The sequence below is a fragment of the Pinus tabuliformis genome, chromosome 8 (genome assembly GCF_031772625.1).
Source record: "Pinus tabuliformis cultivar Carrire ecotype Pingquan chromosome 8, CPIR1, whole genome shotgun sequence".
In the NCBI taxonomy this organism is placed as follows: Eukaryota; Viridiplantae; Streptophyta; class Pinopsida; order Pinales; family Pinaceae; genus Pinus; species Pinus tabuliformis.
Genome location: NC_142294.1, coordinates 799,757,973 through 799,780,611, shown reverse-complemented (window position 1 = coordinate 799,780,611; position 22,639 = coordinate 799,757,973). Strand labels below are relative to the sequence as shown.

General features: G+C 35.1%; 1 protein-coding gene across 1 annotated transcript; it reads left to right on the top strand.

Moving 5' to 3' along the window:
• Window positions 1-9,371: 9,371 nt before the first annotated feature.
• Window positions 9,372-10,619, top strand: LOC149237990 (endochitinase 4-like). Its single transcript, XM_089366899.1, has 3 exons — window positions 9,372-9,857; window positions 9,990-10,104; window positions 10,228-10,619. The coding sequence occupies exons 1-3, from the start codon at window positions 9,401-9,403 to the stop codon at window positions 10,520-10,522; spliced, it is 867 nt and encodes a 288-aa protein (XP_089223025.1). The 5' UTR covers window positions 9,372-9,400; the 3' UTR covers window positions 10,523-10,619.
• The last annotated feature ends 12,020 nt before the right edge of the window (window positions 10,620-22,639 follow it).

The window sequence follows — 22,639 nt, the reverse complement described above, 5'->3', positions numbered from 1 at the left end:
TATTAGCACATTACATTCACCCCATAAAATCATTACATTATCCATATTTACATCATTATTCAACAACATAACTATGTACAAATAAAAATATCATCATCATCAATGTAGTAGAACATAAACGAACAATAGAAGAAAAGCATTCACACATAGAGACAACAGGATTGGTCAGAGGCCAGGGAAAAACCCATTACGGGGAAAACATTTTCAAATTATTCATCTTATTAGATCATCATCAAATGATTCAGAAAAATATAGTACAATTATCCATATCTACATCTATGCAACTATCCAACAAAATAACTACAACATCCATGAAATGAAACCAACAATTCTTATACTCAAAACCCTGATTATGAAGACTATATTGAACTGTCATTGTTTGCGTTCAATGAGAAAAAACTTAGGAAGACTCATATTTCATATTTTAGTTCCTAGTCACATGGACGAGGAGTCATCTAAGCAACAATAGTTGCCCAGTCACTTCCTTAAGCCTGGTATGTGAGCGATTAGGATCAGATCTAGACTACGGCAAGTGAGCGACTGAGATTTTGAAACCATAAATCCCACTCTCATGGATGAAGATTTTTCTGTGAAACTAGAAGGCTCTATTCGTATGAATGAGATTTTGCAAAAGTGTTTGTGGTTGACTTCTTCCCATGTTGTGCCAACGACTATGGCCCAAAACCCTAAAACTGAGATGTGAGCTTCAGATATTGCAATTTCACCTCAGAGTGAACCAGATCCTCCACGGACAAGCCTGAGACCTATGCAAGCCAAAAACCAAGGAAGAAGATTGTCATATGATGGTGTCCAAATGATTTATAGGTCACTTGTATTTATAGCCTTCCAAGGTTGTCCACTTTTCTTTAGGGCCGACCTTGTCAAATATGCACATGTGGGATTTTCTTCATAAGTACACTTTCACTTGTCCGATTTGAGTGATCTTTAGGACAATTTTTGTCCTCTCGAAAATAGGAATTCAATGCAATTATTATCTCCATAAAATTAGTTTTCTAATGTGTAATTTGATTGTAATTGCATATTTTAACACACATTAAACAGTGGAAAGCATCTCTTTAATCAACACCAAAAAATTAAAAAAGATTATTAAAATTTTGAAAATTAAAACTATAAGTATTTATTTTAATAACTTGTAAATTTATATATAATATCCCTAATAAATATATGAGTGTAACTGAGTTAATCTCAAATTAGAACTGGCAAATAAAAATAACCAAATACCTAATAAAATATTAAGTATTACCAATAAAAATAACCCTTTCAATAATCATATACCAAAAAACATTATGTAAAGCCAATTCCAAAAATATCTCCAAAATAACCATGTTACTATATCCCTCCCTTTCTCCTTCTCTCTCCTTCTCTCCTCCTTTCTCTCCATCTCTCAATCTTTGTCTCTTTATCTCCCTTAAACATACACACTATCTCTCCATCTATCCCTTTTCACTCCCTCCCTCTCTCCAATTCTCACTCTCTATGTCCTTCTTCTTCCCTACCTCTTTGCAACTCTAACTCCATCCCTCTATCCCTCCCTCTCTCCTCCTCTCTCTCTTCTCCTCTCTCTCATCCTTCATCTATCTCCCATTCCCTCCTATCTCCCCTCTCTCTTTACCTATCTCTCTCTCTTCCCTTCAATCCTTTCACTATCTCCCTCCCTCTCTCCTTATTTCTCTCCATTGTCACTCCGCATATTTCTCCACCTCTATCACTCTATGTCTTTGTTCTTCTCTCCAATATATATAGAGTGAATATATATCATGATATATTAATATATATTATAATATAACAAAATTAATATTGTATTAATCCAAATTTATTGAATCTAATAATATTAATATGAATATTAGATTTAATAATAATATTTTTTTCATGGTATTAATAATATTTTTTCCCATGAGAAGCATTAATCCACTTTTTTTTGTTATATTCTCTTCACAGGTTGAGAGCGCGAGAGAGACGAAGGAACTAGGGTTACAGTAGATGGCAGAGTAAGTTTCTAATGAAGAGTGGTGAGGGAGGGAGCTCGGCTCCCTCCTACAAAGACGCGGTGAACAATAGAGATAAATAAATGATTGGGAACAGTAAAGGCTGTCCGAATGACAAGAATAGGGATAATGAAAAAGAAATAGATGGGACTAGAACCAAGGAAAATAGCATCACAAAGGACAAGGAGGAAGAAGACAAAAGTCTAGTTTCGAGAGACAAAAAACAAAAGGGAACTTCCAAACCTAAAGCAGAAATCAATCCTAGAGTGATATTAAATGATCCTGCTCTACAGGCTCACACGGAACACATGGGGACCTATGCCATAATCTATAAAGTCATGGGACTATGGCCCGCTGAAAAGGCTTTACAAACGTGGATCAAGTTTCACTGGAAACCGAAAGGAAGCATTGACCTACATCTTGGGTCAAAAGGATTCTTCACAGTGGTGTTCTCTAACACCGAAGATAAAGACAGAATATTCTAAGGAGGACCGTATTTTTTTGCAGCAGACAGTCTCTATATGAGGGCTTGGAAGATGAACTTTGTCCCATAGCGGGAGACTTTCTCTTCGGTTCCAATGTCGGTAAGGCTGTATTCTCTACCTCTTGATTATTGGCAAACTGAATCGCTTGCTGCCATTGGCAATAAACTAGGATGCTTTGTCAAAGCTTCGGAAGCCACAAGAAGGGGAAAATATACCTCCTTTAAAAGGATATGTGTGGAAATGGATCTATCTGGAGTGCTTCCAAGTTCCGGATGAGGTAATCTTGGAAGTTTTTGATGAAGAGTGGGTGCAGATAGTGGACTACGAGCATATCCCTTTCAGATGCCGAAAATGCCATGAACATGGACATCTGTTAAGAGACTGCCCACTCAGTAAAGTAGATACCAAAGAAAAACTTAATCCAATGAAGGACATAGAAAACTTTCAGAAAGTGGAAGGTAGAGGAAAAGGTGGAAAAAATGGGTCAAAGCAACAACATAATGAGGGGCAGAAGGGCAGTCAGAACAAGTTTCAAGTGCTAGAAGAAATGGAAGAAATCTCAAGAGAGAACCAATATCAAGAGGAAGGTACTAAGGTAAAATAAAAAGACGAGAACTGTAAACAATCTCAAGATACTGATTCTCCAAAAGAGGTGATGAGAAGTGAAACAAAAATGGAGATGGACCAGGAAGTGACCCAAAGTGAAAAAGATCTGCAAGATCATGAACTACAAGAAATTCTCGACAAGGAAAACCTAGATCTGGAAGGATTCCTGATGCAGGGAACCAAAGGAGGAATCGGATCACTACCCCAAGAAGAATGCAATAGAACACAACGGTTGTTTTTATGGAAAACTCAGGAACAAGGGCTGGAAAAAGGAAAAAACATCCACAAACAGGAGCACAGAGGGGTGAAAACAATGAAAACGACTCCAGGATTAGCTACTAGAAATCCAGGAAAGAAAAGGGGCAGGAAAAAGAAAAATGAGCTCTTGATGGAATGTGGAAAGCTAATGATAGATTCAGGTAAGATGAAAGATCTAACCAATTACTCTTTTACAAATATTTAATTATGAAGTTCATATCTTGGAATATCAGAGGTCTAGGTAGTAAAAGAAAACAAAGAATGCTAAGTAACAAAATGAAACTAGCAATGCCAGACATTATCTTCATTCAAGAGACAAAATGCACCATTCAGAAATTAAAACAAATCCATAACAAATGGCTTGGTAAATTTGAGTTTCTAGAAGTGAAAGAAAAGAACATAGCTGGGGGCATTCTCACTCTATGGAACCCCAAAAAAGTCAGTCTAATAGATGTGGAGGCATCAAGAAATTATTTATCAGTTATCATTCAACCAATGGGGCTGTTGGACACCTTCCTTGTTACGAATGTTTATGGGCCTCATAGAATAGAGGAGAAACTTAGATTCCTTGACACCTTGGTAGATCTTAGAAGTAGAGATGAAGAAATCCCTTGGGTCATTGGAGGAGATTTTAACATGATTAAATCTCTTTCAAAAAAAGAAAGGAGGTACCAAAATGCTATGTAAAGATGCAATAGCATTCCAATCCTTCACAGAAGATATGAAAGTAATTGACTCTAAAATGCACAACGGCCTTTTTACTTGGAATAACAAAAGAGGTGGTGATGCCCAGGTCGCCTCCAAGTTAGACAGATTTTTGATCTCCGAGCAGATGATGCTCACAAGTAAAGAAATATCTGCTTGTGTTCTCCCCTTCGGTGGCTCTGATCACTGGCCGATTCAATTAGAAATCAAAGGGATCAATTCTCCCAGGAATAGACCCTTCAGATTTGTGAATATCTGGCTCTCCCACCTAGATTTCATTAGCAACATTGAGAAATGGTGATCCGAAGATCTGTAGACTTAGGGCACCAAAATGTCCCTCCTTCAGAAAAGACTAAAGCACATAAAACTCAAACTCAAAGACTGGAACAAGAAGTATTTAACTCAAAGACTGGAACAAGAAGGATTTTGGTAATATTTTCGTAGAAAAAAAAGTAGTGGAAATTAAAATACAGGAACTAAACCAAGCATTGATCAAAGATGGTTTTGATAAAATCAAAAGTGAGCAAGTTGAAAACACAATAAAGAATGGGAGAATTTATGCAAACAAGATGAAATCTTTTGGAGACAAAAGTCTAGAGTTCAATGGCTCAAAGAAGGTGAACAAAATACCAGATTTTTCCACAGATCCACCATAGCCAATAGAATGCACAACAGAATCTCTTTGATATTGAATAAGAAGGGGGAGCTTCAGACCTCTCATAAGAATATCGAAGCTGTGATGGTTCAGCATTTCAAAGGTATCACAAAGGAAAATAATCTAGACAGAGATCAACACATTAAGGAAATTACAAAAAATATCCCCAGAATGGTGTCCAGAGAAGATAATTTCAACCTAAATAAACCAGTAACCAAAGAAGAAGTCAGTGAGGTAATCAAATATATGCAGAATGGCAAAGCTCCAGGTCCAGATGGTGCTAAAGTAGACTTTTTCAAAGCTTGCTGGAATGTTGTCAAACAGGATATTTTGGATGTTATAGAGGACTCCAGAAGAAGCAGATCCATTCTGAAAGCCCTCAACACCTCTTTCATCTCCCTGATTCCCAAACAGGCTACAGCCCAGACTCTTGATAAGTTTAGACCCATTGCTTTATGCAATGTGGTTTACAAAATCATCTCCAAGGTTTTGGCCAGCGGACTCAAACCTCTTCTTCCTTCTTCAATTTTAGGAGAACAGTCTGGTTATGTGGAAGGAAGGCAAATCCTGGACAACATTATTCAGGCCCACGAGGTAGTTCACACACTTACCAGCAAAAGGCAGGCGAGTATGATCATGCAATTAGACATTGCAAAAGCGTATGAAAAGGTGAACTGGACTTACATCGGAAAGGTCCTCACTTCTTTTGGGTTTGATCACTACTGGGTCAGATGAGTAATGGCCATGGTTACTTCTTCCAGCTTTTCAATTCTAGTGAATGGCTCACCCTTAGAGATCTTTACTCCTTCCAGAGGCCTCAGGCAGGGAGACCCACTCTCTCCCTTTCTCTTTATCCTCATGATGGAAGGACTGGGCCAGTCCATTAATCATGCAAAAGTCTTAGGAAAGATCAAGGGCCTCCAATTAATGGAGAATGGTCAAGCAATGACTCATCAACAATTTGTAGATGATACCATGCTGCAAGGTATCCCCACAGTCAAAGAAGCTTCAGCGTACAAACAAATCCTAAATGACTTTGCCTTGGCTTCAGGTATGGAAGTTAATCTCTCCAAATCAAATTTTTTTTTCTTAAATACTAACATTGCTATTCAAAAGAATATTTCCAGAATTTTGGACTTCCAAAGAGATTCCCTCCCCTTAAATTATTTAGGAATTCCCCTTACAACTAAACCATTTCACAAGAGCATCTGGGAACCGGTGCTCAACAAGATGCAAGACAAGGTTAAAAAATGGACTTTCAGATCGTTGAACCTTGCTAGTAGGTTGATTCTGACAAAGACTGTTCTGCAATCTATCCCTATTTTCTTTTTATCTGCCCTTCCAACTCCCAAAGGGGTCTTACAACAATTTAGGAATATCTAGAGAGACTTCCTTTGGGGCAAGGAGGAAACTAGGAAGAAATCCCTAGTTTCTTGGGAGAAAAACTGTAAACCCAAAAGTCATGGAGGCCTAGGCTTAGATGATCAGGAGATTCTAAGTAACGTTTTAGGAGCCAAGCTCTAGTGGAGATGGGTTAAAGAACTAGGGGCTCAATGGGCTAAAACCTAGAAGGAAAAATATGCAAGCTCCTGGCAAAATAGTGATCTTATAAGAATGACTCGAAACATTAAAGGCTCTTACATCTATAATAAAGCCTAGGAAAACAAAAGCCTAGTACAAAATAACAGTTTCTGGGAAATCAGAGGAGGAGACCTAGGTCTCTTCTGGGAAGACAAATGGCAACAAGAACCAATGTTGTTAAAAGAGGACTTCATGAGTCTCAATGAGGAAACTGATTCCTAAGGATTAACAAGAGTTAAAGATTTCTGGAATCTTCCTCATGACTCCAGAAAGTGGAGACACTGGAGAAAAATAGACTGCAGAAGGGACAACACCAGAAAAGAAAAAAAAAAGAACTCTTGAGCATGTTAAAACAAAGGAAGATCTTGGTAACAGATGGGCGGGATCAGTTAAGATGGGGCCACAATAAAGAAGGCATCTTTAAGATTAAGGAAGCAAAAAGAATTATCCTAAACCTAGATCCCTATGTTTTGGGGAAATCCTGGCAAAAACTTTGGAACCACCAAGGGTGGATGAAGATCAAGCTTTTTATGTGGTTAGTTCATCACAAGAAAATACTAACTTGGGAAAACATTCAGAAGAGGGGGGTTACGGGGCCTTCTAGATGTCATCTATGTGAAGTCCAAGAGGAGACAATGGAGCATATTCTCAACAACAACACCTATACCACTGGGCTGTGGGATTCTTTTTACACCATTTATCAACCAACAGACAAATAGAGACAGAGGTAGCATCATCAATACCCTGAATAGGTGGAGAAATTTTTTTCAGAGCATGAGATCCTTAATTTGGCCTGGACCTTCACACCAAGCTTTATTATCTGAAATTTTTGGAAAGAAAGGAATAAAAGAATTTTCAAGGATGATAAAACTACTCCACTTCGCCTGATGGATTTCATCCTGAAGCAGATTAAGGAAACAGTTTCTACCACTATGCACAGTTATCCCAAGAATCCTCCAACAGCGATTGAATTGAGAACTCTCAAGCATCTGGGAATGCAAGAAATCATTCACCATAGTCTTAGCAGAAAGGAAAGAAGGTTGGAAATGGAAAAGGAGTTCTGGCATCCTCCACCGAAAGGTTATCTAAAATGCAACATTGATGGAGCTTCAAAAAGCAATCTGGGGACAGCAGGTTATGGAGGAGTGTTAAGAGCTGAAGAAGGTAAAATAGCCTTGACATTCCATTGTCATTTAGGCACAACCACCAACAACATGGCTGAATTAATGGCATTGGAACAATGTCTAGAATTGCTGAAACTCAATCAGAGTTCAAATGTCATTATCGAAGCAGACTCATAGATCTCTATTAATGCAGTTAAGAAAATTAGTTGTGGAACAGTGCCAGAAAGGGTCTCAAAACATTGGAGACTAATACAAGTGTACCAAAGAATTCAAAAACATCTCCTGAGTCTTTGAACTGTTAGCTTCAATCATGTTCGATAGAAAGCAAATAAACTTGCAGATTTATTGGCCAACCAAGGAGTGATTAATTCAGATTGCAAAATCGAGATGAATTGGCAGGAGACACCTCTAAGCAAGTTAAAAGCTCTCTGCAATGAGCAAGCAGTAGAGGACAGAGAATTTTTTAAATATTGGGCCAAAGGAGTTTAATTTTCTGTCAGCGGATGTCTCTGTCTCGCGTTCCGAAGTCAGCTTACGCGGGATGGATGGCTTGATCGCTTCCGCGCGGGAAACTCTCCCGCATTCCTCTTTCGAAACGATTTCCAGGCTTTGAGTGGTTGCCTGGTGATTGTGAGACTTTCGATTGGTAAGTGGTATTGGCCTGTGGAGAGCGATTCCACTAGGCTCTCAACACGTGGCATTGGTGGGGTCCGTAATACCACCATCCATCTCTCCTTAAAGATCGAGCTTCTTCGCTTTCCGATGTCTCTCCACGTTGTTCATTTTTGTAATGGGATTCGACAGTCAGATTTGACCGTGCTTTTTTGTGGGGTCGCTAGTATTATTAAAACTTTGCTAGTTATTGGTGGAAGGTTCACGGAGTTCAACTTCGGGTTAGCGTTTTACCGAGGGAACCTTTTGAATGGTTAGTTTGTCCTTTTGTCTATATAGAGGGTCACATCCAAGACAGTATACCCTTGATGTTGCCGTAATCCAGGACTTTTTCAGGGTATTGTGTATACTTTGTAACATTTCTTTTGGTTTATTAAAATAGAAGGACCGTCTCTTGCTTCAGCAAAAAAAAAATATTTTTTCCCATGGTATTTTGCCCATAGGCTTCACCTAAATAAAACTCCTTTTTTGAGTGTACATAAATATAAAGAGGTTTATGAAATCTACCCCATACTAGATTGTAGAAGGTTTCTCATGTTAAATGTTAAACAAAACATGTTAAATGTTACGTGTTTATAAAATCTACCCCATACTAGATTGTAGAGGGCTTCTCGGTACAATAATTTCTGGTCTTTTTATAATTAAGAATGAAAAAAATATTAAATAAATTATTATAATTCGTTTAATATTTCTCTCCACTCATTATTATTGAGAAGAAATATATATCGGATAATTTGTTAGTAAAATTTATGTTTACAGGGTTCTTATTTTGAACAAATCTAGAATGATCTGCTCCCTCAGTCTCGATTGAACAATTAAAAAAATAAAAAAAATCGATACGACGATGTTGTTAGGTTGATTTCTTAAAATCAAGGAAGTGGTCACGGACTGGAAATGGGAATTGAATATGGGAGCTCTCATTATTATGAGAGGCAAAGTCTCTAAATTATTGACCCTTGGTGGTCAAAGTCTATGAATACTTATCCAGCACGCCATACATGCCGGGGAATCTATGAATAATCTAGAAATCAGCGAATAAAATACGATTATTGTGCAAAGAAAAGTAGCACGAGTGCTGGTAGAAGGCGGCTCACAGGAAAGTTACCTGGGTGCGTTCCATGTGCAGAGCCAAGCGCGTCCTGTCTCGTATGAACTCATCGCCATTCGTTTCATTAACAAGTCAAGTCAATTGTAGCCTGTGGTACGGTTAGGCGACCATGGCTGTGGAATTTCTGTATAAATAGAGCAACCATCCCTTTGATTTCAAATATTCAGAGTGAATGTGAGAGTCCTAAGAGATTATTAGTAATGGGGACTCGTACTGGTAGATCGGTGATTGCTAGCCCTTATGAGCATATGGTGCTGAGGATGAGTATGGTGCTACTGTTAGTGGTGGTCGTGAGTGTTAACGTTGTTTATGCTCAAAACTGTGGCTGCGCCAGCGGACTGTGTTGCAGTAAGTGGGGATACTGCGGCACCACCTCTGCTTATTGCGGCAATGGCTGCCAGAGCGGCCCCTGTTACGGCTCAGGTGGAGGATCTCCAACTGGTGGAGGTGGAAACGTGGGAACTATAATTTCTCAGAATTTCTTCAATGGCTTAGCCAACGCTGCTGGTAGCTCGTGCGAGGGCAAGGGTTTCTACACTTACAACGCTTTCATGACGGCTGCCAATGCGTATTCTGGATTTGGCACCACCGGATCCAACGATGTCCAGAAGAGAGAGCTCGCTGGCTTCTTCGCTAATGTAATGCACGAAACTGGAGGTATATATTTTGCTCAATTTAAATTTATCTATAATCTGGTTTGGAGGCATATATTTTGCTCAATTTAAATTTATTTATAATCTGGTTTGGAGGTATATATTTTGCTCAATTACCAATTATTTTTGGTGTCAGGACTGTGCGACATCAACGAGAGAAATCCTTTGTCAAACTACTGTCAGAGTTCCAGCACATGGCCGTGTGCTAGCGGGAAGAGCTACCATGGGCGTGGCCCCATCCAACTAACCTGGTGCGTATTGATCGTTCATGTGACTTACTCTTAAAATCACAGTGACATATGTGACTGTAATGACAAAATGTAATGGCTGAAGCCGCTAAGACAGGCTGACTGGCTGTAAGTTAATGGATGCAGGAATTACAATTACGGAGCGGCGGGGCAGGACATTGGCTTCGACGGGCTGAACAACCCAGAGAAAGTGGGGCAAGACGCCACCATTTCGTTCAAGACGGCTGTGTGGTTCTGGATGAAGAACAGCAACTGCCATTCTGCCATAACCTCCGGGCAGGGTTTCGGTGGGACAATCAAAGCCATCAACAGCGGGGAGTGCAACGGTGGAAATAGTGGGCAGGTGAATAGCAGAGTGAATTACTACAAGAAATTCTGTAGCCAGTTGGGCGTGGATCCGGGAACCAACATCTCCTGCTAAATATCTATTTTCATGGCCGCCAAATATATAACTAAATGATCGCTACTAGAAAATGTAAGTCTATGCCGAACCGGTGAATAAAAGTTGCGCTGCAGCACCTCGTGCATGCTGGTACATTTCGTTACAATGTTATCTTCATCTTGGTCATGGTTTCTAAATTGCTTATACTTTTTCCGTTTGTATGTATTGGTTTTTTTTAATATTACGATAATTATGTTGTCAAATAGTTTTGAGGTCCTACTTCAAATGAATTATCACCTTTAGAGTTAAATTATCAAACTGAGTAATGTTTAATATATATTCTCATATATAAAATTGAAAATTAAATTAAATGGTATAATTTAATTTTTATATGAAATTATAAAACTGAGTAATGTTTTAATATATATTTTCACATATAAAGTTGAATATTAATTTAAATCGTATAATTTAATTTTTATAAAATTGAATATTAATTTAAATCATATAATTTAATTTTTATATCGAAAAATAACATTTTAAAATTATATTTTATATTAAAATTAAAAACGCTTCATTGTTATTTATTTCACTAATTTATTTTATAGGATGATTTGATGGAATCATAAATAGTTACTATTTCACTAAGTAAAACAACAGTTTCATAAATGACATAACAATATCTCTAAAAACATTAACCTAAATAATTGGCCAAAAAACATGTATCTTAACCACTTGTAGTAAGTTCCTTCAACATGTTACTTTAATGAAATTAAAACTGAAACATAATTGTATAAAATTTAATCTAATATATTTTTTAGAATCCCAATACATCAATATAAATATAAACAACCCAACATAGCTAATGTTTCCTGCCACTTCCTTTATTTATTGAACTTTGAAAGACATGAACTAGTTGCTTCGTTTATTTATTGAATTTTGAAAGAAATGAACTAGTTGCGACATTTGAACAAGGGCTATAGTGTAGATACTCTTGCTCAGTTTAAGTATAATTAAATTAGAGTCAAAACAATGAAGACATACATGAATGGACGAACAAAGTTTTTCTCAGGAGCCATTACTTAATGACCTCAAAATTATTATATCATTGGAATCAAAATCCTAGAACCATATTATATTTCAATTTCCAATTTTATTAGACCAGCATAGATCCATTTTAAATACTAACCTAACATGAGCCCAGAGGGATCAAATTTCTTCACGTGCAAACCTCTTTAGAGTGCAAAATACAATGTGTTATTTTTCATTGTTTAAATTGTATTTTTGAATGCTGAACTAGTATAGAGAACAAAATAAACTTTTTAACCATAAAAACATAATTTTTTCATCATATATATACATAGTTTTTTTAAAATGATATATATTATATATACTTAATTTACACTAAAACAGTGTACATCACATGTACATCTAAACATTCTATCACAAAAATTAAAATGGTTTTTATTTATTAATATATTTTGAAGTATATTCCAATATTAATTCTCATTAAATATTTCATTGATAACCCACGTTCAATATTTTCTTATATTTAACATTAAACTGTTTTATTTTAACAATTTTTTTTCTACATATAGATATATATGAAGTTGATATCAACATAAATTTGCTAACATAAATCTTCAAATAGATTTTTTAAATTTATTGTTGAATATTTTACTCATATATATATATATATATATATATTATTACACCATACATTTTTTCTATTGAGAACATAATTTTTATTTTTTGTTTTTAACTTAAAGACAAACTTACACATTTCCCTTATATTGGACTGTAAAATGAGTCTCCAGACTAAAAAATTCTAATTTTATTGAACCATTTTAAAAATAAAATATATTTGAAAATTCAAAAATTACAAAATTAAAAATGGAAACAACCAAATTTATATATATTATTTGATTAATAAAAAACAAATTAAAAATATCACTTTAATATATTTTCCCAAATATGGGAATACATTATTAGGTTTTGCATTCTCATTATAAGTTTTCTCCAAGATAGTACGCCTTTCTTGATTGCTCAATTCCTAACTGTTTAGAAATAGTAAGCCTTTCTTGATTTCCGAATTCCTAACTATTTAGATTTGGAAGGATCCCTTCTTCCTCCACCACTTCCATTATGAGAATTCAACACCTTCAATCACATCATCGTAGTGAATGCTCTGTAGATATATTGACTCGAGCTGGCCAAATCCAGCCACCCATTATTTTGTTCACTTATTACCACTATATTTAACACATTACACATATGTCGAGTTCTACAATGAATCTCCCAAAGAATTTAAATATGACTCCATATGGATTCTATGTAGTCCCATGTAATTCACGACGACATTTTTCGAAGAAAATTGGCAGTCCATCGTAGCTCAAAGTTTCAATATTTGTGATAAAATCCATTTCCTCCAGAATTCTTTTGATCCTTTCCCTGATTCCCAATTTTAGATGCCCCAATAAAAAGATCACGACTTTGTTGTCGATGGAGCAATGATTCTCAATTTTCTAGTAAGGGAAGGGCACAAAATTGGTGTAAAATGGCATTTTAGATGCCCCAATTGAAAGATCACGATTTTGTTGTCGATGGAGCAATGATTCTCAATTTTCTAGTAAGGGAAGGCCACAAAATTTGTGTAAAATGACATAGCTTAATGAAATTGCACTTTTTTTAAATTTAAGCAGGTATCCTCTCAAGAACATAGCATTGGATGGATGCCCCTCTAAAAAATAAAAAGAATATTGATTAACATTAGAAAGGCTCGGTGTAAAAGGCACCCCAGCCTAGGAAAATGTAAAAAGAAATAAATGGCCCAATCTATCCTCTTGACTGGTTTCGAGGATGAAAAACAACCTTTGTAATTAATCTTGGCATAAGTGTTTCTTTCCCAGTGCTTGATGCATGTTGCAAATTGGCTAGTTCTAAGGAAGGTGGACAACTTACAGATTTATGCTTATGGTAGCAGGAAGAACATGAGTGATGACATCATTAACACAATAATTTACTTCCTAAACTATTGAACCATGAACATATCTAGGCTAAGCACCTAAGTTGAGGTTAAGTGCAGTAGAATTCTAATGATATGGAAATAAGAACCCTTCAATCTCAAAATGATCGATAGGTGGACTAATTAGAGAGGAATTTTTTGAGAATCGATAAGGAATTCCTTTCTTCACAATGGTCCAAAAACGCACGCAAATTCTCTCGTAAGGTCTGAAATTTTGTTGAATTCAAACCATTCTTTGAATGTGAGTTTTCTATTTGAAATTGCAAATCATGGTTTCACAAAGGTTGTTGGTGTATATGTTGCACAAGGTTTTGAAGTTGAATTTTGTCTCTTAAAGATGGAGCACCTAGACATTCTGAAGAGTTTTCATCAATTTTTTCAAAATAAAATGATTGGGATGGTAAATCTCTCAGATTGAAATGACTACCAACATTCTACCTATTATTTTTTTGAGAGGGGGCATTTGTTGATAAGATTTGTGAGCATAATTCTTCTATGTGACTACAATTTTTTTGTACCTAGAGTTAAGATTTGTGACATTACAATAATATTTGTAGTTGAATAATTATTTTTCTTCATATCTTTCCTATGTGCTTTAAATGAATCCTATTTATCATGGACATAGAACTCCTTTCTAGAAAAGCTTTTTTATTCCTGCCGATCTCTATTGCCACCTAACTTCTTTTGCCACCAAAAGGTTTAGTTATATTGGACCTACTCTCAAGTCTTTCTCTACCTCTTCGAACACTAGACGATCTACCAACATTATTAGGAGTGGCTTCTAAATGAATGTCCCTGCAAGGTTTCCTATATAACACCCACCCTTGGAAAAATTATGGCATGGTGTAGCATAATGATCAAGTAAATGTAGTACTCTTGGTTCCTCCACTCCACATAATACTATCTTTCATTCTCATCAATGAATTTGTTTGGTGAAATGCTCCTTTTTTTTTTCAACTCACAAAATCACAAACTTTCCTTGCCACCGATAGATTTTTCCACGCCAATTTTGTGCTCAACAGAGCATGTTGGGGGTAACCCCGTCATTTGTGTGAATACATCTGCGAATTCTTGAAACAAGGGAACCATATTGCAAATTACCAAATTAGCGAGGTTATCTTGTTTGATAGAGCAAGCCAAATACAAAGGAAGACAGTGGTTCAAACTAAATTTCATAATAGGACCTTTGCTGGTAGGAGGCCATGTTGGCTTAAGTGAAAAGGATGTGAACAGATAAGTGTGACCCTCATGCTATGGTGTTGATGATCTTTAACATGAAAAATCGTGTGTTAATCATATTGATATGGAATTCTAAGTAATAGATCAACAAAATTGAGAGGAGAAACATTACACACCACGATATATCAAAAAGGGCCAATAACAAATGTCATTGTGCAATGATGGGAGGATATGCAATGATGGTAGATGGCAAGCTTAGAGCTTTCCTTTTGTAGTCGATTAAGCTAATTTGGGGAAGGGGTGTGAAGTGGAGGGACTACCTCTTCCAAATTAGAGATATGTAGCTAGATGCACAACTTGTGGAAGACCTCAATGTAGGCTTATTTTAATTGGTTTTGTAGTTGTGGAGCTACATCCATTTTTCAAGGAGATTCTAAATATATTATAAGGGATAGAATTGTGATATTAATGTTTGATAGAAGTAATGCCAAGATCTGATACGAGTAGAGATGGTCTCTTCTATCTCTCTGAGCTCAATGACCAAGGATATATTCTCTAACTGGGTATGCCACCATGGTTATGCCATTCCTTCCAATTGCAGGATGGTGATTTGAAGCTACATGTCCTTTGCCATCTTAGGACATGTTTTGACATAGGTAGAAAGACAACAAATCCAAGAATCGATAACCTCTTAATTAATTTTGGCCAAAATTTTGGGAAATTGAAAGCATATCCTAGATTGGTGAGCCCTTGGTTGACTCCTCTGATGTGAACCTTTCTTTCATGATTTTCATCCACCAAAATAGATCAAAATGTAGATCTCTATGATGATATGGCTCCAATTGCCTCGAGGAAGGCACACTGGATTGGGTGTTGAACAACTCAGAGTCTGGAATTGTTAATCCATGAGTCTATTAAAAAAAAGAATTTGAATAGATGGATGTCTTCCCATCCAAGCTCTCATAATTATAAACCCAATTCATTAATTATAATAATTTAGTCAATATTTTTCTAACCCCTAGTCGTGGGCTAGAGCAACACTGAACAAAGTATTATAATTTACATAACATTCCCTACACCTCCACATTTTTTGCAAATGTGGTTTACGATCACTGAGTGACCGCTACATCCATGGCTAATAATCTAGGAAGATCTACCCGAAGAGATCGACCAACCGACTTATCTGGTTGGGCCTACCCCAAGGGTGTCAAGGAGATTTGCCCCTGTGGCCTCCCAATTGGCAAGGTACTTAACAGCAAGAACTCAGTAAATTAAGCTATCCCTTAGAGCCCCACACTTCCACTTATTATAATAAATATCTAATGTATGAAATATTTCTCTGCACTTATTATTATGAAAGCAAAGATGAAATATGTATCAGATAATAATTACTGCATTGAGCGGATGAAATGGTGGAAATAGTGGCAGGTGAATAGCAGAGTGAATTACTAGAAGAAATTTTGTAGGCAGTTGGGGGTGGATCAGGGACTAACATCTCCTCCTAAATATTTATTTTCATGGCCCGCAAATGTATAACTAAATAATCACAAGTAGAAAATGTGACTAACTCGTGAATAAAATTTTCTCCCCCTCGTGCCCCTGGTGGCATGCTAGTACATTCCGTTATAATGTTATCTTGGTCATAATGTTTCAATTTATTTTGCAATTTTAGACCCTTTCCATTTGTATGTATTTTTTTTTAATATACGACAATTAAGTTGTCAAATACCTTTAAAGTTAAATTATAAAATTGAGTAATATTTAATATATATTTTCACATATAAAATTAAATATTACTCTAAATTGTATAATTTATTTTTTATATTGAAAATTAAAATTTTTAAATCACATTTTATATTAATATAAAAAAACACTCAACTTGTATTTACTTTAATAATTGTTTTGATAGGATGATTTGTTGTTATTTTTGTAATAATTATTTTGGTAGAATGATTTGGTCCAATCAATCAACTTCATATAAATAACAAAAATAGAACAATAATTTCATAAATGTTACAAGGGCGAGCCTAACAACATCTCTCCAACCCAAATAGTTTGACCAAAAAACATGTATCTTTAGCGCTTGTGCTAAGTTTCTTCAACATGTTACTTTAATGAAATTAAAAATGAATCATAATTATATAAAATTTAATCGAATACATTTTTAGCATCTTAATAAATCAATATAAAATATAAAGATGACAACATAGTTAGCCCTTTAGTTTATTTATTGAACTTTGAAAGGTATGGACTAGCTACAACATTTGAACAAGGGCTATATTGTAGATACTCTTTCTCATTTTAAGTATAGTTAAATTAGAGTCATTGGGCGAACGAAAGTGGTTTTCAATAGCCATAGAGTACTACTAATGATCTAAGAGTTATAATATATGGAAGTTGGAATCAAATTCCTAAAATAATACTATATTTTAAATTCTAATTTCATTAAAACATTCCAATTTTATTGAACCATATTAAATATAAAATATATTTAAAATTTCAAGATTGCAAATTTAAAAGTGGAAACAACAGAGTATAATATTACTTGATTAATAAAGACATGAATAGTAAATTCCACTTTGATATAGTGTCCCATTTACTTTGTATAATTGAATAATTAGAAAATATGTTTTATATTTATAAAATAATATCAAATTCAGCTTCTTGAAATTTTCACCAATCTAACATACATGGCTTCTCTTAGAAACAATTGTGATGAGAGAAAACACTAGAAGCTCTTCAAGTTAATAAAGGACATCCCAAAATATGAAATGATAACTTTTATATAATTATGATTGTCAAAATAGAAGTATTTATAACTAGCAGTTGCACCAAGAGGTGCAAAGGAATGCCGATAAGAAGAGTGGGAATGATTTTGTGATATCTATGTTATAATTTTGATAAAAATGTTGCTCAACAAGGATGGCATGTGCCTTTTTAGTGATCTTAGCTTGAATGACCCTACATTTGTCATCAAAATGTTCATACTTCTTATCAAAAGAGAATCACCTTTTCTTCTTTCCTATCGTATTTGTAAGTGTTACATTGGGGGACACCAAGTTCAATCCATTTTATTGGGTTATCCCTTAGAAGTGGTGTGGGGTTGAGAAGAGGAAACATGTTTATTTTGAACAAAATGATTGGTCTTAGGAAGCTTAGCTTCTATTTTAGAGACAAGCATGAAGGTATACTATAAAATAGTAGAAAATAGTTTTAGTTCCTTCCTTAATATGTGAAAATAACACGTAAATGATCTTAACTTGAAGAGTTTCTTTGAATTCTCTTACCTGAAGTTTATTTGAAGAGGAACTATCAAGGCAAGTGAGGGAACTCAACCTTAAGTTCTCTTAAGAAACAAGAATCCCCTAATTGACAAGCCAAACTAGAAAGTCTTCTTGCCCAAATAATAAAGGCCTCTATCTTTTCTTGATTAACCAAGATCTTTGTTGTTGTAGTGAAGATATCAAAACATTGTGTCATTCCCTCCACTAAACGATTGAATGAGCTTTTTAGTGAGAGCAAGGTCATCTATAAAATGCACATAAGCAATTTCTCCCCATAAAGGAGGAGAATGCCTCACAACGTTTGTTATAAATAAGAATCTTAAAGGAGAAATAATAACACATCACTACAATACCACATAAATATGGGGCAAGTGGATACACTCACCTAATAGATCTTTAAAACAAAATCACCTCTAGCAAATTCCAAGTTAACAAATTTTGGTTGATGAATTATAGAAAAGGTGCTCTAGTGGACCAATTAAAGAAACTACTAAACATCAACCAAAAACAAATCAAAATAAAAGTCCAGTTTAATATTGTCATAAAAATTTTCAAATTTAATCATTAGGAAGCGTCCTTTTCTAAAAAAATTGTTGTCCTCAAATTGCTTTTCGATTCTGTAAAAGGTTGTCAAGTATGAGCCATCTCTTGATTCCTTTTCCTAATTTTTCTCCCCACAAAATGCTTTTCCAACTTGTCATAAGATTTTCAAGTATGAGTTCTCCCTTCATGAATCTTGTTTCTTGATTCCTTACCATCCTTGCAACAATGGATTTAACTTTGTTGGATAAGGCTTTAGCTAGAAGCTTGTAAGGGACATTAACTAAATTATTAGCCTCCACCTCCACCATGTCCCTTTCTATCCCTTTGGGAATAATTTTGATCAAACATATATTTACATATTCCCCATATCATCTACAACTTGTGCTTTTATATCATCACCAATTACTACTCATAGATTTTTGTAAAGCTCACAAAAGAAGCCATCCATACAAGGTGACTTTCATTTAAGATGCCCTTTATTGCATTCAAATACTCATCCATTTATAAGGCCAATGATAGATAAACTTGCTCAAACTGTGGTATTTGATCAGAACAGCCCATCCAATGGCCTTTTCTCCCCATTCTATTATAATGACATCCTCCTCATTCTATTATAACCACATCCCAAAGGTGAAGATCTTTTAGAAGTGGCCTTGGAATTCTTTTATTTTTTCCTCATCTTTCGTTTGGGCTCCAAATTAATCTTTAAACACTAAATTGTATTTGAGGCTTGGTTTTTTTTCAAAGTATTCAAAGAACAAACTTTTGGAATCTTCTCCATATTTGTCCCAATTTACCTTACCCTTGATTTGGCTTCTTTTGGATGACTATTTTCATTAACTTGAAGAAGAAGTTTTAGATTAATGTTGTTATTCCAGCACAAAAATGTCAACCTCTAGCTCCTCCCTTGGTTTAAATTGACATGCACATTTACTTTTCTTCCCAAGCCATCATCTTCCACAGGCCTTTAGAAGTGTCCTTGGAATTATTTTATTTTTTCCTCATCTTTCGTTTGGGCTCCAAATTAATCTTTAAACACTAAATTGTATTTGAGGCATGGTCTTTTTTCAAAGTATTCAAAGTACACAATTTTGGAATCTTTTCCATATTTGTCTCAATTTTCCTTGCCGTTGATTTTGGCTCCTTTTCGATGATTCATTAACTTGAAGAAGAAGTTTTAGATTAATGTTGTTATTCCAGCACAAAAATGTCAACCTCTAACTCCTCCCTTGGTTTAAATTGACATGCACATTTACTTTTATTCCCTAGCCATCATCTTCCCCGGGCTCAAAGAAATTTTCATTTCCTTTGCACAACAGTGTCCCACCATAATAATGAAACTAAACTATTTGATTTCAGGGAAAGGAACCAAATGGAAGTTCAACAAGATCAATATGACTATCAAATATAATATGATACAACTCATGATTATTTTTAATTTGGAATTTGGCACAAGAAAGAAGCCTTTAAATTACCCATAAATTTAGATTAAAAGATAATATGTAATTTCATGGTATTCCACATAACAGTTCATTGTTATGTGACTGCACCATGTTACAATGCTTACTTTTCCTTAAGGAATCAAAGAGACACAAAGTTTCAATAGAAACTAGGGATAAACATCATTGTTAGATATGCTCTAATTGGGTCGGACATTAGGAAAGAGAAGCTAAAGGGCCTGAAAGATATGCACCTACCCTTCCGTTAAGTTGAGGAAGGCTAATACCATCAAATTCCTTAAGAGTCTAATATCCCATCTGCTTGCTAGTCGCTATTCTTTTATTCGTAGGAGATATTTTCCTACCAGTCACTAATATTTTATCTACAAGGACTGTATTTGTGGGACATTTCATGTACTTTTATTTGATTTTATTAGTTCATGAGTGTTGTTTTTTAAATAATTTTTTAGTGCTTACTTATGTAAAGTTTCTGAGTCCGATTCTTAGAGAACTTCCACTAGAGATGCTGCTACCATTGCCAATTTTAATGCTATAATTAACCCCCATTTCCAGCTTGGACACCAGGAAAATTACTAATTAACCCCTATTGCCAGTCTTAATGCCATGAAAATTATTTATTAACCCCCTGCCACAACTATAGCTTACGGATTTGGTAGAGAGGTGTATTCCTTCGATTGAAGAAGATTGTCTTCATTTTTTACCTAGGTGAAGGCACCTTTGATGTATCCATTGTTAATGTCAAGAGAGGCAAATTTGAGGTGAATATTGTCGGAGGGGACGTGTAGTTTTGGTGGTGAAGATTTTGACAGCAGGCTTCTCATTTGGTGGTGAAGATTTTGACAACATGATTCCATTTACTGTATTCGACGTTTCATTGGGAAAAATAAAACATAATTTACTGTGCACGAAACCTAATTCGAGGCTCTGGTGAGAATGCAGAAGGGAAAAAAACTATGTCTTCGGTGGTAGACTTCCATTGATATCGATGTGTCTACGAAGGGCTAGAATTTTTACATGAAATTTATAGGATTCAAGTTCAATGGATGTTTCGTGCTCAGAAGAGCTCTATCTTTCTGATTGGTTATTTTTTGTTTCTGTATTTTTCTTGGTGGTCTTGGATTCGATCATGTGCATTCCTTGTTGTAACTTGTTGCAAGCTCGCAGTTTTCTTGGGCGATATTGAGTCTTAATTTCTTTTCTTTCATACCAAATTTAACTGGGCCTGCTTTTGTGGGATATTGTTGAATTTTTCAAGAAGGGGGGAGACAACTTCAGAGGGCTCAACACCAGTGATCAAATTTGAAGGGCAGGTCTTAATTTCATTTTGAAGGGCACACATCTAGGTCACACTTCCATAATGAAAAGCATGAAAAAAGAGCAATTCAATTGACAATAGTAAATTATTTTCAAATTTCTTTTTATTTTTTCACAAACAAAAAGATACTACTATGTCAAAGGATGCATTAGTAAATGAATTACTCTTACATGTGTGATTGAGAAATGTAACTACATAATATCATATTGCGCAGGCCTTGAACTCAACCACAATTGAACCAACTATAGGGACAAAATCATAGTTGGGAAACTGCATATGAGTACAAAAAATAAACATATATACATAATTGCATCTTAATGAAATTGAAATAAGAATAAAAATACGAAGAAACAAAAATACTTATATTAAAAGTATATGGAAGGTATCATTTATAAAATTAAAAATAAATTCTAGCTTATATAGGAAGTATCAGTGTAATTCTAGCTTATAAACTTCAAATTTGACCAAATCACTATTCTATTGTCTATTAAAACTCTTTTGGAAAGCTAAGACTTCCAATATTTGCACATCTCAAATTATTGGAACTACAGTCCCTATACTTGGCCGTAAAATTGATCTAAGATAGCTTTTTCTTTCAGTTATAAAACTTTGACAGTTGTGGTCCTCCATCTTAACATATCTTGTGCAATATCCTGCAATGATTACATTCAATATGTGTTAGAAAAACTTCACATACAAACATGAAAAATATGGTTATGCTTTCATTTACAAAAGGCAAATGGTATAAAACTAAAAAAAATCACTTACCAAAATGGTTCATTCAAGTGCTCGATAGAGTAAGACAATGATGGTAATAAACACTGAAACTTACTAGTTCTTTCAATCTATTTTCATAGTGGAAGAGATTTTTGAGTTTTCATCTCTTTCCATTCATCATAAATAGCATTCCAATCTACCTCATTTAGAGCATGAGGTGCACTGAGAGAGATGAACATTAACATATCCAATGTTTTTAAAGAAAGCCTTGACCTATCCTCATTTTTTATCCGATTTAATTTTGAAAAACCTCTTTCACAAGCCGCTGTACTAGCCGGAATAACAAGAATTTCTTGCCATGACTGCATTAAGCATGGAAATCCTTCAAACCATTCAATTTCACCTCCACATAGATCCCATGCTCCAAACATATGCTTTTTTCGGTAAGGTTTATACATAGTACATATAAATTCATCCATTTCACCCATACATTTAATGTTGTCCACAACAAGCAAGCCTCCAGCACTAAATTTTTAACATAAACATGTTAACCATCTTCTTGTTTGAGAGTCTCTCTCATCCATATCCTCATAATAATTACAAGGACTAAAAAAATTAGCTGCATTAAAAATAGGT